The 13451-nt window shown below is 36.3% G+C and overlaps 1 protein-coding gene across 1 annotated transcript; it reads right to left on the bottom strand.

The window, feature by feature from the left end:
* Nucleotides 1–1337: 1337 nt before the first annotated feature.
* Nucleotides 1338–12585, bottom strand: LOC148215731 (vomeronasal type-2 receptor 26-like). The gene is made up of 6 exons (XM_088142428.1): nt 12362–12585; nt 9057–9348; nt 4021–4881; nt 3562–3789; nt 3002–3128; nt 1338–2242 (listed from the first exon to the last, which is right to left on the bottom strand). The coding sequence occupies exons 1-6, from the start codon at nt 12583–12585 to the stop codon at nt 1338–1340; spliced, it is 2637 nt and encodes an 878-aa protein (XP_087998554.1).
* Between the last annotated feature and the right edge of the window lie 866 nt (nt 12586–13451).

The raw sequence follows: 13451 nt of genomic DNA, 5'->3' as shown, positions 1-13451 counted from the left end.
GTCAATCTGAAAGTTTCAAGCTGATATTTTTGTTATTAATTCCAGGTTATTATTTATATATCTTAATTTTTTCAGGACTTCTATCCTCCTTCAATCAGATCAAACTGAATAGCTAAACTTATATAACAATTATATTTGATTAAATAATAAGAGCAATAAAAACAACAACCATCAAAGCCACCACATGGCATCCTCTTCTTCCTTAGCAGCAGAAAGTTCACCACTTTTACCTTTCCATTCAGAAAAAAATAATTTTAACAGGTTCTGACATCTTATCAAGCCCTTTTATTTTTATTTGCAATTGGTTATATCTGTGTCCCTCCTTTCTTCAGGAGCAAAAGGCAGCATACACTATGCCCTTCCATGTTATTTTCTTCCACAACAACAATTCTTTGAGATATGCTGAGCTGAGATAATGTGGAGAGAACCACGAAAATGGCCTTCTTGAGGGTATGTGATGACTGTTACAAAAACTTAATTTAAGCTCAGTACAGGAAGAAAACATTAAAAAGAAACATATTCTCTGACTTTGCTTTGACACTTGTTGGTATGTTAGGTTTTCAAGATTCTGTTATTGTAGTTTATATAAACCAAAGAGAATTCTACTAAATTTTGTCAAGTCTGTTAACTGACCTGGCTATTCTCATAAATACAGGAAAACCTGCAAATTACAGGGTTCAGATAGCACAATGCCATCCATACCGTGACAGAATTCTCACAGAATCACAAAGATTCTGAATCTACAATCACTTTTTTTTAAATTAATATAAGCCTGTTTTCCTGTACTATGAAGCCAAAAACCTCCCAGCTGTAGGTCAGGACCTACAGAATAAGGGATATGAAATAAAAAAAAGGGGTTCTCCCTTTTCCCTTTTAAAAGCGCACAGGAGAGAGAGAGAGAGAGAGAGAGAGAGAGAGAGAGAGGGAGGGAAAACTTTATGATCTGAATAGCTGTTTTGGAGTTTGAATTTCTCAGGTTTTGCTGGACTCTGCCCACTATCTGAATTGATCCATTAATGATTTTATATTTGAAACTCTAGGACTGTTTCCTCCTCTTGATCTCAAATATGAAAAGGAGAAAGTTACTAGTAAGACTGAAGGAGATCACGAGGTCAAGCAGAACTCCACCATCAGCTATAAAGTCTCAAGGATGGAGGATTTCAGATTACATTTAATCAGCCTTCCATCTTTTGGAGAAAAAACATTGCTGTGAGGAAGATGATTGAAATCAGCATCCACACCAGAAAGCAAAAACAAAAATGAACTTTTTTATTATTACATTAACAACACACAATTAATACTTCATAAATTACAGCAAAGGGCACTCCCTCTTAAACTCATTCCTGTTTTCTATTCATTAGGTGTTCTCTGCAGTTAAGGTTGGGCTTGAACAAAATAATATAACATTTGGGGAAAAAGATGCAGCCCAGCAAACCAGCACTAGAGGTTAAGATAGAAAATACCTCCACAGCCACCATGTATTTCCCTTTAGTGCTCAAATAGGTTGGAACGAAGGAGAGCCACACGCTGCAGAAGACCAACATGCTGAACGTGATGAACTTGGCTTCATTGAAAGTGTCAGGTAACTTCCTGGCCATGAAAGCAACTATGAAACTAATTACAGCCAAGAAGCCCATGTAGGTGAGGACACAATAGAACATGGCCTCAGATCCCTGATTGCACTGCAGGACAATTTCTTCCACCACTGAGTGCATGTCAAACTCTGGGAAGGGCGGAGAGGTTACCAGCCATGACATACAAATGGCTGTTTGAAGAAGAGAGCAGGAAATGACCAGGGAGTTGGAGAGTCTCTTTCCCACAAACATTCTCATCCTGGATCCTGGCTTGGTGGCCAGGAAAGCCAGAACCACAGTGACCGTTTTTGCCAACACTGAAGAAACAGCCACGGAGAAGGAGATGCCAAAAGCAGCTTGTCGGAGGAGACAGATCACCGTGTTGGGACGGCCAATGAAGAGGAGTGCCGAAAGGAAGCAGAGCTGAAGGGAGGTGAGGAGAACGTAGGTGAGGTCTCGGTTATTGGCTACCACAATGGGAGTGTTGTGTTTCCTCACAAAGATTCCAAGCACAAAGGCTGAGAGCAAAGAAAGGAAAAGTGCAGAGAAGGCTAAACTGACCCCCAGAGGTTCTTCATAAGACAAAAAGATGACCATCTTAGGATTGCAGGAATCCCGATTGGTGTTTGGATAACTTCCATCTTTGCAAGTGTAGCATTCATTACTATCTGAAAAAAATGAACAGACAAACAATGCAGGCTTCATCTTAGAAACCTTTCCATAATACAGTGTATATTTCATAAATACGCTGCTAGGTATATCTGGGGTGGGGGGGCTGCATACGCATAATATGTAATGTATATTCTATATTATATGTTTACACATATAATAATATATTAAATAATAATTATACACATTGGTGTGTGTGTGTAGATATAAGATAATTACAAAGATTATATTCATACCAATAACAATAATCACAACTACTATTATTGTTATTATAATATTTTGATGATACTGGTGTGATATATTGTGATAAAGTTCAATTTTGATATACACAATGGAATGTCAGCAAAATAATGTTCCCAGGATTATTGTGGCCAGTTTCTCAAATTCAAGGCCTCTATATCCTGTATCTCTTAAAACACCTAATCCCTAACACAAATTCTAAAGACAATCTACTAAAAATGTTGATGCCTTCTATATCAAAAGAGAAAGGTGTCAGGTTTCTAAGAATGGTTTGCAATTCTCATTTTTCTGGACACAACAATGTTTGATGATCTCAGTGATGAGTATAGGCCGATCCAAGTTAGAAAGGTTTTACATTTGGGATATAATAGGAACGGCCAACCTCCAGGTTTTATATTCATATTTTGACTTCCTTCAGCACTTTTAGCTTTATAAAAGGAAAATACCCTGGTTACAAACAAACTTTGGTCTAGAGTGCCACCATTTTCCTTGCTAACTCCAAGCAGCAAATTTCTTACCCTCCTTCTCTGAAATCTTCCCATCTGGGCACGGGACGCAGTTGTAGCAGCAAAAGAGTTCCCCTTCCTTCACTTTCTTGCTGGAACCAGGACGGCAACTCTCACTACATACTGAAAGAGGCTGAGACTAATCCAGAAAGGAGAAAAAACAATGGCAATCTTGAGTTTGAGATACCTTTTTTCTTAGTGTATGAATGGGCTCAATTTGCAGCACCTAGAAAGCTATCTTTCCAGAATTATTATATTACTTGCAGATGAAAATCCTGAGATCACAGCAGCAACACTCAGATTTTTAACTATGGCTATAAAAAAAAAGGGGGGGGGTTTAATAACAAATTAATGAATTGGGCCTTTAAATGTATCATGTAATATTTATTAAATATTTTATTTGTTAAATTGTTTTATTTAATGTCAAGTCCATATTATATTTGTAACTTGTTTTGGGGCCTTTTAGCTGTAAATAAATAAATAAATGATCATTATTACTTGCATGTTATAAAGGACCTCAAGCCTGGTGAAAAAAGAGAAGCTTTTAAAAATGCCTTGACTTTGAATCTTACCTGGTTAAACCAGCTGTGCCAAGTGATGGCATCTTTATTAATGGTGAAAGTTTGGTCTGTGGGAACTCCAGGATCTACCTTCCCAACTTTCACTCTAACAAAGGATTGGTTTGAAAAAACAATCCAGTTCATGACATCCAGACCCGCTAGTAATTCTCCATTGGCATCAAGAGAAACCTCATCCCCAGCACTATTATTAAATGAAAGACCTTTCAAGAAGTGATGCACCTAAAATGAAAAGGGAAAGGCAGAGGTTTAGAAAGACACAGTTGTATCTTTGGAGAGAAAACTCTAGTACACAGAGCAGATACATGAAACTCATAGCTTGATTGAAACAACATTTTGCATCATTACCATTGGCCTGAAACAGTGATGGAAATGGAACCAAAGATGTTTTACACTTTCCTTGATAATATTTTCTGTAGTTCCTGATTACTTGAGGATCTTCTCCCCATTTACCTGCCAGGCAACCTGATTGTGAATGTTCAGGCTCCCTTCATCTACTCTTGCTCTATGTCTAAATCTGGAGGACAGCATGGTATGTAAAGCATAAGCCACAGCATAGACAGAAATATACATGCTGTAACTGTGAGCAATCATGCCCATTTCAAAAACAATTTTAGGAAGTTTTTCCATATTCTCTCTCCCAGTGCAGAGATCTCCAACCACCTTGTCAACCAATGAAGTTTGAAATACACAATTGAAGGCATGTTGCCAGAAGTCTAGGATAAAGCCATCTGCTTTTGGGTTAAGAGGGTTTCTGCTTTCAAGAAAAGGTTGAAATCCTGGTGGGTTGTTGGTGTGAATTCTGAAGGAGAGAGCCCCATGGATTATTTGTGTGTCCCAATCCTTTTGATAGACATTTGATGCAAGTTCTGCTTGAGATGTCAATATCCACACTTTCCCTTTTGCTGTCTCTGCATCATGTTCTTTTAGTGACAGATATGGTAACCATCTCAGGAAAACCAAGGCATTGGACTCTCCATAGAAAATCATCACATTGCTTTTGCTTTCCATGATTTTATGATGTATTTTTGCACCTTGTTCAAATACAGAAGACAATTCATTTATTGACTCTATATAGTTAATTCTCTCTGTCAATGTAACACAAATGCCATGCTTAGAAAACAATGGAATGATCACATCTAGAAGTCTTTCTCCATTATCATTATCCATTACGCCAACCCCGATCCACGTCCAGTTGAAATGAAGAAGTAAAGACAGAATCCCTTCATACTGCAGTCTTTCCATGGGGCTCATTTGGAAGAAAGAAAGGCCTGGGGTTTTATAGTTCATGACTGGAGCAGAGCCATAGACAAGCTGAAGTAGGTTTAAGGGTAGAAGGGGGGGAAAAAAGAGGGAAAGAGAGTGAGAGAGAGGAGCGGGAAACCTTCACAATTAATTAATTGTTTCCACCTTTCCCTAAAAATCATTCTTTAAATCCATGAACACCATTGACATCATTCCATTGTATTGTCTGCTGCTAATCAAATAGGATTTGTCCAAGACATTCATTTCCAGACTATAAGCTTCTAATTAGTTTAGGTCTGAGTGAGAAATTTGCCTAATTTTTATTAATTGTTCAAAATCACTTTTTACATTGACCACATGAAACTGAGGAAAAATATATCTAGTTTAGGACTTGTAATGAGAACAGATCCCATTTTAGGTCACATTTTTGCAGAAATATTGAAAATTCAAAAGGGCTCAAAAACCTTTAAGCACTACTGTATTGTTACTGTGAACTATTCTGAACTCTACAGAGTGCAGAAACATTTAGATTAACATATATATCAAACAAATTTCAGTTTTCAAGTTCACATTGACCTGAGAAAGATGAGGCACCTAAAAGAGAGTAAACCCAACCCAGTCAAGGATGAACTGAGCCCTCATGTGCAAATCTTGCACTTAACTATTAGACTTTCGGAAAACATGGCAGATCTTATGAAACATGCAGACAGAGGGTTGAATTTGGTCATCTGCTTCCAGCTAGGGAATGAGTGCAGTCATTTGGGATAATTAATACAAGGTTGGGGTCTCTGCTACTGTGCAATATCACAGATCGCATCATGGACACCAAACCAAAATCCTATTTCTGCAATGGAAACCAATCCTGGGAGAGAAATGAGAGATTTTCACATCCAAAGAGGAGTAAAGTAGAAGAGTTATTTCATTCCTGTAAGCTATGTTGGGCTGGATATTTCTGGTGTCTCTCTTCTCTAGAAGAAGAGAGGGACAAGGTTGGGGAAAGGTGATGTAAAGTATAATTTTTTTTGTTACTGGTTATTTCAATGATAAATGTCCTTTCTAAATGAAAGAGAAAAGTTTGTTTAGTAGGTGTGGACACCTGTGTTCTTCTTCATTGTTTCTGGGATTTGTACTGGTAATTTCTTTCCTCTTTAATTATAATAATATTAGTAGTTTTCTTTTTGTTTATCCTCATGCAGAGCTGCAATGTCCAGGGACAAGGTCAACAGCAAAAATACAGAGGATGGTATTAACATATCAATCTATATTTTGAGCTGGAAGAAAGAGTCAAAACAGACATGGGCCCTCCAGGGTGATGTATGATAGATTTTGCTCTAAAGGGTTGGATGACAGAGTTTTTATCACAAGACATTGAATTTTCACTCTCTCCAAAGAAATGAGAAGAGTACAGTATGCGTGAAAGGCAAAATTCAGGCTTTTCTTTGAGAATGGTAGCTTTAACAATCTTGCTGCTAGCACTATTTTCTCCCCAAATATATGAGACTCATCAAGTGAGATGTAAAGTTCAAAGTCTTTTTGTGCCATATCATAGATATCTTCAATCAGGAGACCTCACAGTAGGTGTCATCACAACCCTAGCTAGTTTCTTGCAGGGTGCCCTAAGTTTCAATGAAGTCCCACCACCACCACCATTGCATGAAGATCTTGTGTAAGGATTTTGTTTTAGTTTGATCCATTTTATTATGGATGTAATTGGTCATAGAGCTGAATTCAATTACTCACTTTTGAAGAGAATGAGATACATATTAGAGATATGCTCCATGTCTTTTCTTAATTTCCTTACCAATAATCATTTTGCTTCAATCCCTCTGTTACAGATATACTGTATGCAATTGCCTTTTCCTTAATCAGACCTTTCTACCTTCTCTTCTTTCTAGCCTACATTTTTTATCCTGGAGGATCCTTTTCTCCAGGTAGATATAGGATTTGTAACTCAATATGTTGGATAGAACATTTAGTGAAAATACAGCATTCTTCATTTAACTCCAAGAATGAAATAAAAAGAGCCATCAAACAAAGAAAACAACATGCGACTGAAGAAGAAAAAAGAAAAACAGCCACCCACCAACAAAGTATTTCTGCCCTACATCAAAGGGGTCACAGACCGCATGGGAAAACTGGTAGAAAAACACAATTTCCAAACAATCTTCAGACCCACCAGAAAAGTACAAGAAGTGCTAAAATCAGCAAAAGACAAAAGGGATCCCCTCACCGCCGCAGGAATATACAGCATACCATGCAGTTGCAGGCAAGTATACATCGGGACCACAAAACACAGCATCCATACCAGGATAAAAGAACACGGAAGACACTGCAGACTACAGCAACCAGAAAAATCTGCAGTAGCTGAACATGCTCTCAAGCACACTGGACACAAAATCCTATTTGAAACACAGAGATACTGGACAACACCAACAGCCACTATACCAGGCTATACCGGGAAGCCATTGAGATTCACAAACACCAGCACAGTTTCAATAAAAAAGAGGAGTGTCTAAAAATCAACAAAACCTAGCTACCAATCCTGAAAAATACAGCCTGCAAAAGGTCAACGAACTCAGCTCAACCACCAGGACATGTGAACAGTTCACACAATGAACTTGCTAATCACCCCCAGCAGCCCCTCGTTAGCAATTCAATAGAAGAAAAAACCCTGCCTAATCCCCAGGAAGATACACACAGATTCTGACACCAAAACAAGCAGCCACTCAGTAACCCAACACCCCCCAATCCCCCTCCCCCCAGATCTCTATAAATACCCACAAAAGGGTCACATCACCCTGGGCACAGAGAGAACTGCTCCTGTCTGTGCTCCTGCTCTCTGAAGATGCCGGTCACAGATGCTGGTGAAACGTTAGGAAACAAAACTTCCAGAACACGGCCACACAGCCCGGAAGACCCACACCAGATTTTATTATACTAATATGAGTAGAAAGATTTAATGAAAGATATTCTTATATGGGGAGTTATAACTGTATTGGAAAAGGCCTATTAAGAATTCTTAGTTTATATAATAGCTGCTGAAGAAGAACTTTCACAATGGTTATATATGCAATGCTTTATATGCAAATAATTCCTCCTCTCATTTTTATATGAGCTATGCTACAATTATGATGCATGTACTGCTGAAAAAGTCTTTCTGATGCAACTGAGAATCACTGCATGAACTCAAAAGAGATCCCCTTTAATCCTGTCTGAGTGCCACTTTTGGGGACGTACGTAAGTATTGTACAACATGGATAGGGATCTTGTTCATCAGAAGATGGCCCTTGATCCTGCAGAGATTGTCCCCCTCTTTTTCCAGATCATACTCTGCACATTATCTTATCCCTCAAGCAGGCTATAGGCCCCAAATTGTGAATTAATCTGACCTTGTGCATTAATCTATTCTTTACAGCTGAGAAATTGTTCCTCATGCATCAATGTACAATTTTATTCTTTTAAGCAGTGGCTCGGGAAAATGGTGATTGGTGTAGTTGGACAAAAAACACGGTGAAAAGGTGCTGTCATACTTCCACCATGTTGGCAATGGAAGCAGATTGTTCAATGCAGTTTAAAAAATGCCCTTGATTAACATGAATGGATGGGGAGATATATTTACATTAAAGCTAGATGAGCTTCCAATTTAGGAATCTATGCATTATGCTGAGTTTAATTTGCAAATATGCAAATATAAACAATTTAAAAGAAATAGCCATTCAGTTTGCTGTACCTCTGTGTTCCTTTTTCATTCATTCATTAATTTTGGCTCATTCTCTTCCTCTAGAGGAAAAGGCAGAATGCAAACTGGTCTCCCAACTGCTTTTTCAGAGTAGCGAGTGTGGCAACTCCTCTGCTTCTCTCTTCCTTTGGTTTTCCTATCCTCTAAAAGTTTGTGTCTAGAGAACCAACCTTATTCCATTATTTTATCTTAGCCATTAAAATGCCATGCAAGATGCAGGAAAAGATTTAACTGCTGCTCCTGTGGAAATCATTACATTTCAGTAAATCATAAACAATGCTTTTCATTGGTACCATTTTTTGCATTTGCTTTCTTTTGGCTATAAATACTATAAAATGGCTTTTAAAGGTAATGAGGAACCATATATAATGTGCAAATACTGCTAATAAAAATTCCATTGGCTTTCTGTGATTTACAGATTTTAAAAATTCTTGAAGATGCAGAGAAGTAAGATATGAATTTGCACTCCAATAGTTAAACATACACAGAGGTTGATACACTCTACCTGTGGAACCTTGTAGATATCCAAGATATTTGCAATTTCAATTGAGGTTTTGGAGTCGAGTCCCCCAATCACCACCATCAGATTATTCTGGATGCCACAGATGTAGTTAGGAACAAAGCTCTTCAAGTTGTAAAGCAGTAACATTGTGACCTGGCAGGTCTTCTGTGCACTATAGTGACTGTCATAGATGTGGAAGCCCAGGGTGAGATTGGGTAAGAGATGAGGATTTTCATTGATCTCCTTCACTGCAAATACCAAGGCCAGGATATGTTGGTAATTCTTAGGCAGTAAACTACAATACAAAATAATTTCTATGTGAAAATATTTATAGCTTTCATGAAAGCAAAGCAAAAGAACCGAAACCAGTTAGATTGGCCTCTTCCTTATAATTTTATTTTTTATTATATTTATATAACTTTATATATAACTAGTGATTAGACTCTATGAGTGAGGCAATAGTCATAGAGCAGAAATGTGGAATATAACAAGTTAATTCCCTATTTTCTTGATAAAAAGAACAGATTGCAGACTCCAGAGCATTCCTCTCTAATATTATTTAAATCTGGTCCATTTCTTATTTCTTGAGGGTTTTAATGCAATAGATGGTATCTCCCATTGTTTTATTTCTACAAAGACCTCTACAATTCTATGGCTAAGATGGCTTCTAAATGAAATAAATCAATAACAGGCATCAATACAATAAAGGAGTATTCTTTTTTCATTCTTTTCCATTCAATAATTTATTATATTACAACCTAGTATTTTAGGAGATGATATGGTATCCCTGAAGAAATGGATGTGAGTGTAGAAGAGAACAGCCTCTAAAAGAGAGAAGCAAGTTATGTTCCATCTAAAACTCTAGAATCAGGAATGCATGATCTAATCTTGTTTCTCAGTAGGCAGAAATCCTTCCAAAGAGAACTCAACCATCTATGAAAATGGCAAACTTCATGGACAGACTCTACAGACACAGTAGATTTTTCTTAATCTTCAGAACTCTCTTTCTTGATTATCTATTTACCACGTGTGTTCTCAAGCTTCCAAATATTATATTGCTATGTAAAACTGCTGCATTTTTATTGCTTTGGGCTTCCACAAAACTTCTTATATGATATGATAAACATTTGCTAGATTGAGTTTCATGTTTTCTTATTTTTTTTTCACTAAGTATGTATGCTCTGAAAGGTAGCGCATACATAAAAGAAAGCAGAAAGAGGAATGAATGTTATTTTAAAAAGGAGAATCCTTCATTCCAATATATTTTTATTCTCTAATGCAGAATTCTGTCCTTTACAGCCTAGTGTTTTAGGAAATCAGAGAGCATCTTCTAAGAAATAAACATGAACATACCACAAAATTAATTCTCAAAAGAAAGAATCAAAACATGGCTTCTCTTACATTCAAAATTAATCATGCTGAGATATATTTCACTGATTAATAGAAATAACACATCAAAGGTGAATTTAATGATACATTTAGAAAGACAAGAGATAATAGTTTTTGAAAATTAAGCCAGACATTTTTGGTTGTTTCCATTAAGCTGATCTATAATGGTTGAACAGAGCACCTTAAAATGGTGTGCTCCTATTTGAAAGTATTTCTAAATATTAAGATAAATGAAATCCAAAAGTGAATGTAGGTTGGAGGGCCATAACTCATGGCTCAGTACATATATTGTTTATGAATGGACCCAAATTCTATCCTCACATTAAAAATTAACTGGAAAAAGAAAATTGCTTCAGAATTAATCCCAGAAGGAAGAGATGAATCAGAGACCTAATTTATGAAAAGAAACTCTATAAATTTAGAGGGGCATGCATATAAGGTAGCTTTTGGAAAACTGAAAAAAAGAAAGATTGAAATGTACACTGAGGTAATTTAAAAAGGTCCCTAATAATTCCAATGCTGAACATAATTAAATCAAGTGGGTTTAAAGTTTTTGTGATAAACTTGTAGCCCAGTTTTCATCCTTGGATTCATTTTTAATATGATTCAATCTGGATTCAATTCTCGGTTTTAGAAAATTGGGACCTTAACATGTTTTATGGATGGTATACAACACCATCAATAATACCTAAGATAGACAAATCATACAGTAATAAATGTCGGAAATGCTATGAAACAGATAGGATGTTTTACCACTTGTGGTCGACTTGAAAAAAAAACCAAGGTACTGTAATGACATACATAGTAAAATGCAGGAAATTTTGGAATTTAAATTTGAAATGAAGTCACAACTTTTCTTACTAGGTATAATTTCAGGAAAAGAAGGGGAAAAAAACAACAAGAAACATCACAATTTATTGTAAAAGATATACACTCACAGCAGTGAAAATAAATGTTGCCCAAAATTGAAAGAAAGATGTAATTCTAACAATATCTGACTGAGACCTTAAATTGGGAGAAGATGCAGGAATGGCAAAATTAAATGCAAATATTCACAAAAGAAAATTAACCAAAGTCAAGGAAGAATGGTTCTCATATAGACAATACATCACACAGCATGGCAAATATAATCAATACTAAATAATCAGCTTAAGAATGAAACTTTTATTGCACAACAAATACTTTGATGCAATCTGTAGGGGTTTTTTTTAATGTTATATCCAATTCAATAATTAATTGCAATTAATGTTGATATAATTCCCCTTTTTTCTTTTTATATCTAAATATTAGAGTGTTAGCAATCCTCAATTATTGCTATATAAATATTACTGCTTCTAAACAATATAATGTTCTAATATTTATGACATTTCTTTAAAAAAATTAAAAGATAATAAAAAGAAAAGTGGGACATTAACATGTTTCCTTATTTCTTGTACCTCAAATATGGTCAAATATGGTCCATTAAAAAAAAAAAAGGAAGCTACTGGCACATACTGTATAGGATCAAACAGGTCCTTCACATACATAATGGAAATTAATTGTGTAAAGCAATAAAAAGTGCAGGAATTAAGTCAGGAAGTGATATATCAGATAAGGCTGAGAAAAAGTGGTCTAATATAGAAGTAGTGAAAGAAAACATGAAAAATTAGATGGCTCTGAAAATGTAATTAGACAAATAGGGAAATCATATCACTTTACCTAGAATTAAGCCTTACGGAGTTCCATTATGCACTCAGAGTTTGCACAGTCTAAGATGTGGCTCATTCACTCCCCACAGTGAATGGAAGAAGGATCTCCATTTCTTCAGTATCTATGATTCAATGAGTACTTTGTACATTAAGCTAATTAATCTTTCTTTAGGCTGCAGTTTTACAACTGCTAAATCTTCTAAGAAAATATATGAAAGTAAAAGTTCTTACATAAGGTCTTCATGCAGTGATGGTGGGGGCTCTTCAATGAAACTTATAGCATTCTCCAAGAAAGATGCTAGAGTTGCTATGCCACCAATTATAACATCTCCAGATTCATGATAGGTGTGCTGGGGCTTATGAGGAGTATGAATTTCACAATTCACATTATAAGCCTTGCATACTCTAGGAGAGAACAGGGCTACCAACAAAACTACTACAAGCACCATCTTCATTGTAAGTCAAATCGTACTTCTGCATTGGGATTGTTATTTAATTGACAGGAATTTAATTGACAGAAATTTAATTAGACCCCTTGTGATAATCTATCTGAAAGGTCCACATCTGTTTTCATTCTTTCTTCACTTCAAATAGATCTTTGTGTATTTAAAAGTTTTTCACTTTCTTTGGTACTTGGAAACTGAAAATCCAAAGGAGATTGAACCAAAACAAGCATTAATTACCAATCTTGGGATAATTAAAGAGTAAGATATTTACCCCTTCAATCCCCATAGTATTTGAGGGAAACATATTGTCTTCACCTTCAAATGAACTTTTCTCTCCAACTTAGTCAGAAAGCAGACCTGTAGACTTGAAATATCCAAAAGCAAAAAGAAGATGCTGGAAATACTTAGACCATCCTTGCCCAACATGGTTCCCTCCAAATACTTACATACTAAAGCTTGCAAAATTCCCACTCATACACAAACAATTGGAGAAAGTTCTTCTAACAGTACTGTTCTGGATATGGTCAAACCTTTGCCAGTCTATTATCAGGGCACTGGCTATGTTGGCTATGAGGTCATTGACTACTACTTTTGGGTGTTTAAAAAAGGAAACTTTCTTTGCATCTTTATTGTTTTAGTTCATACTTTAGTGGATTGTTATTCTTCCAAAATGCAAAAAAGAAAGAATACTGATATATATTTTCCAAATCTGAGAGAAGGCAGATACTATAGATAAAAGCACAGAATTGGGCATCCCGGAAGGATATGCAGGTAGTCCTCGTTTAGCAACCACAATGGGGACCAGCAACTAAGGACAATGAGGCCTGCAACAGTGCTCTTAAGTGTTGCAGGCATGCATCTCCTGGAATGCATTC

The sequence above is a fragment of the Python bivittatus genome, unplaced genomic scaffold, assembly GCF_059951505.1.
Source record: "Python bivittatus isolate LINGU-HERP-01145 unplaced genomic scaffold, Pbiv_v1 ctg000440_np1212, whole genome shotgun sequence".
Classification (NCBI taxonomy): domain Eukaryota; kingdom Metazoa; phylum Chordata; class Lepidosauria; order Squamata; family Pythonidae; genus Python; species Python bivittatus.
The sequence above is the reverse complement of the archived record's forward strand: the minus strand, read 5'-3'. Positions and strand labels throughout refer to the sequence as shown.

Bases quoted from the DNA above. Each gene is read 5' to 3' on its own strand.
- LOC148215731 (XM_088142428.1), bottom strand. From the start codon at position 12,585: ATGAAGATGGTGCTTGTAGTAGTTTTGTTGGTAGCCCTGTTCTCTCCT. The intron at 3,790-4,020 runs GTAAATGGGGAG...TTTTCATTTTAG, and splicing joins ACAATCAGGTTGCCTGGCAG to GTGCATCACTTCTTGAAAGG. The intron at 2,243-3,001 runs GTAAGAAATTTG...CATTTTTTTCAG, and splicing joins GAAGATTTCAGAGAAGGAGG to ATAGTAATGAATGCTACACT.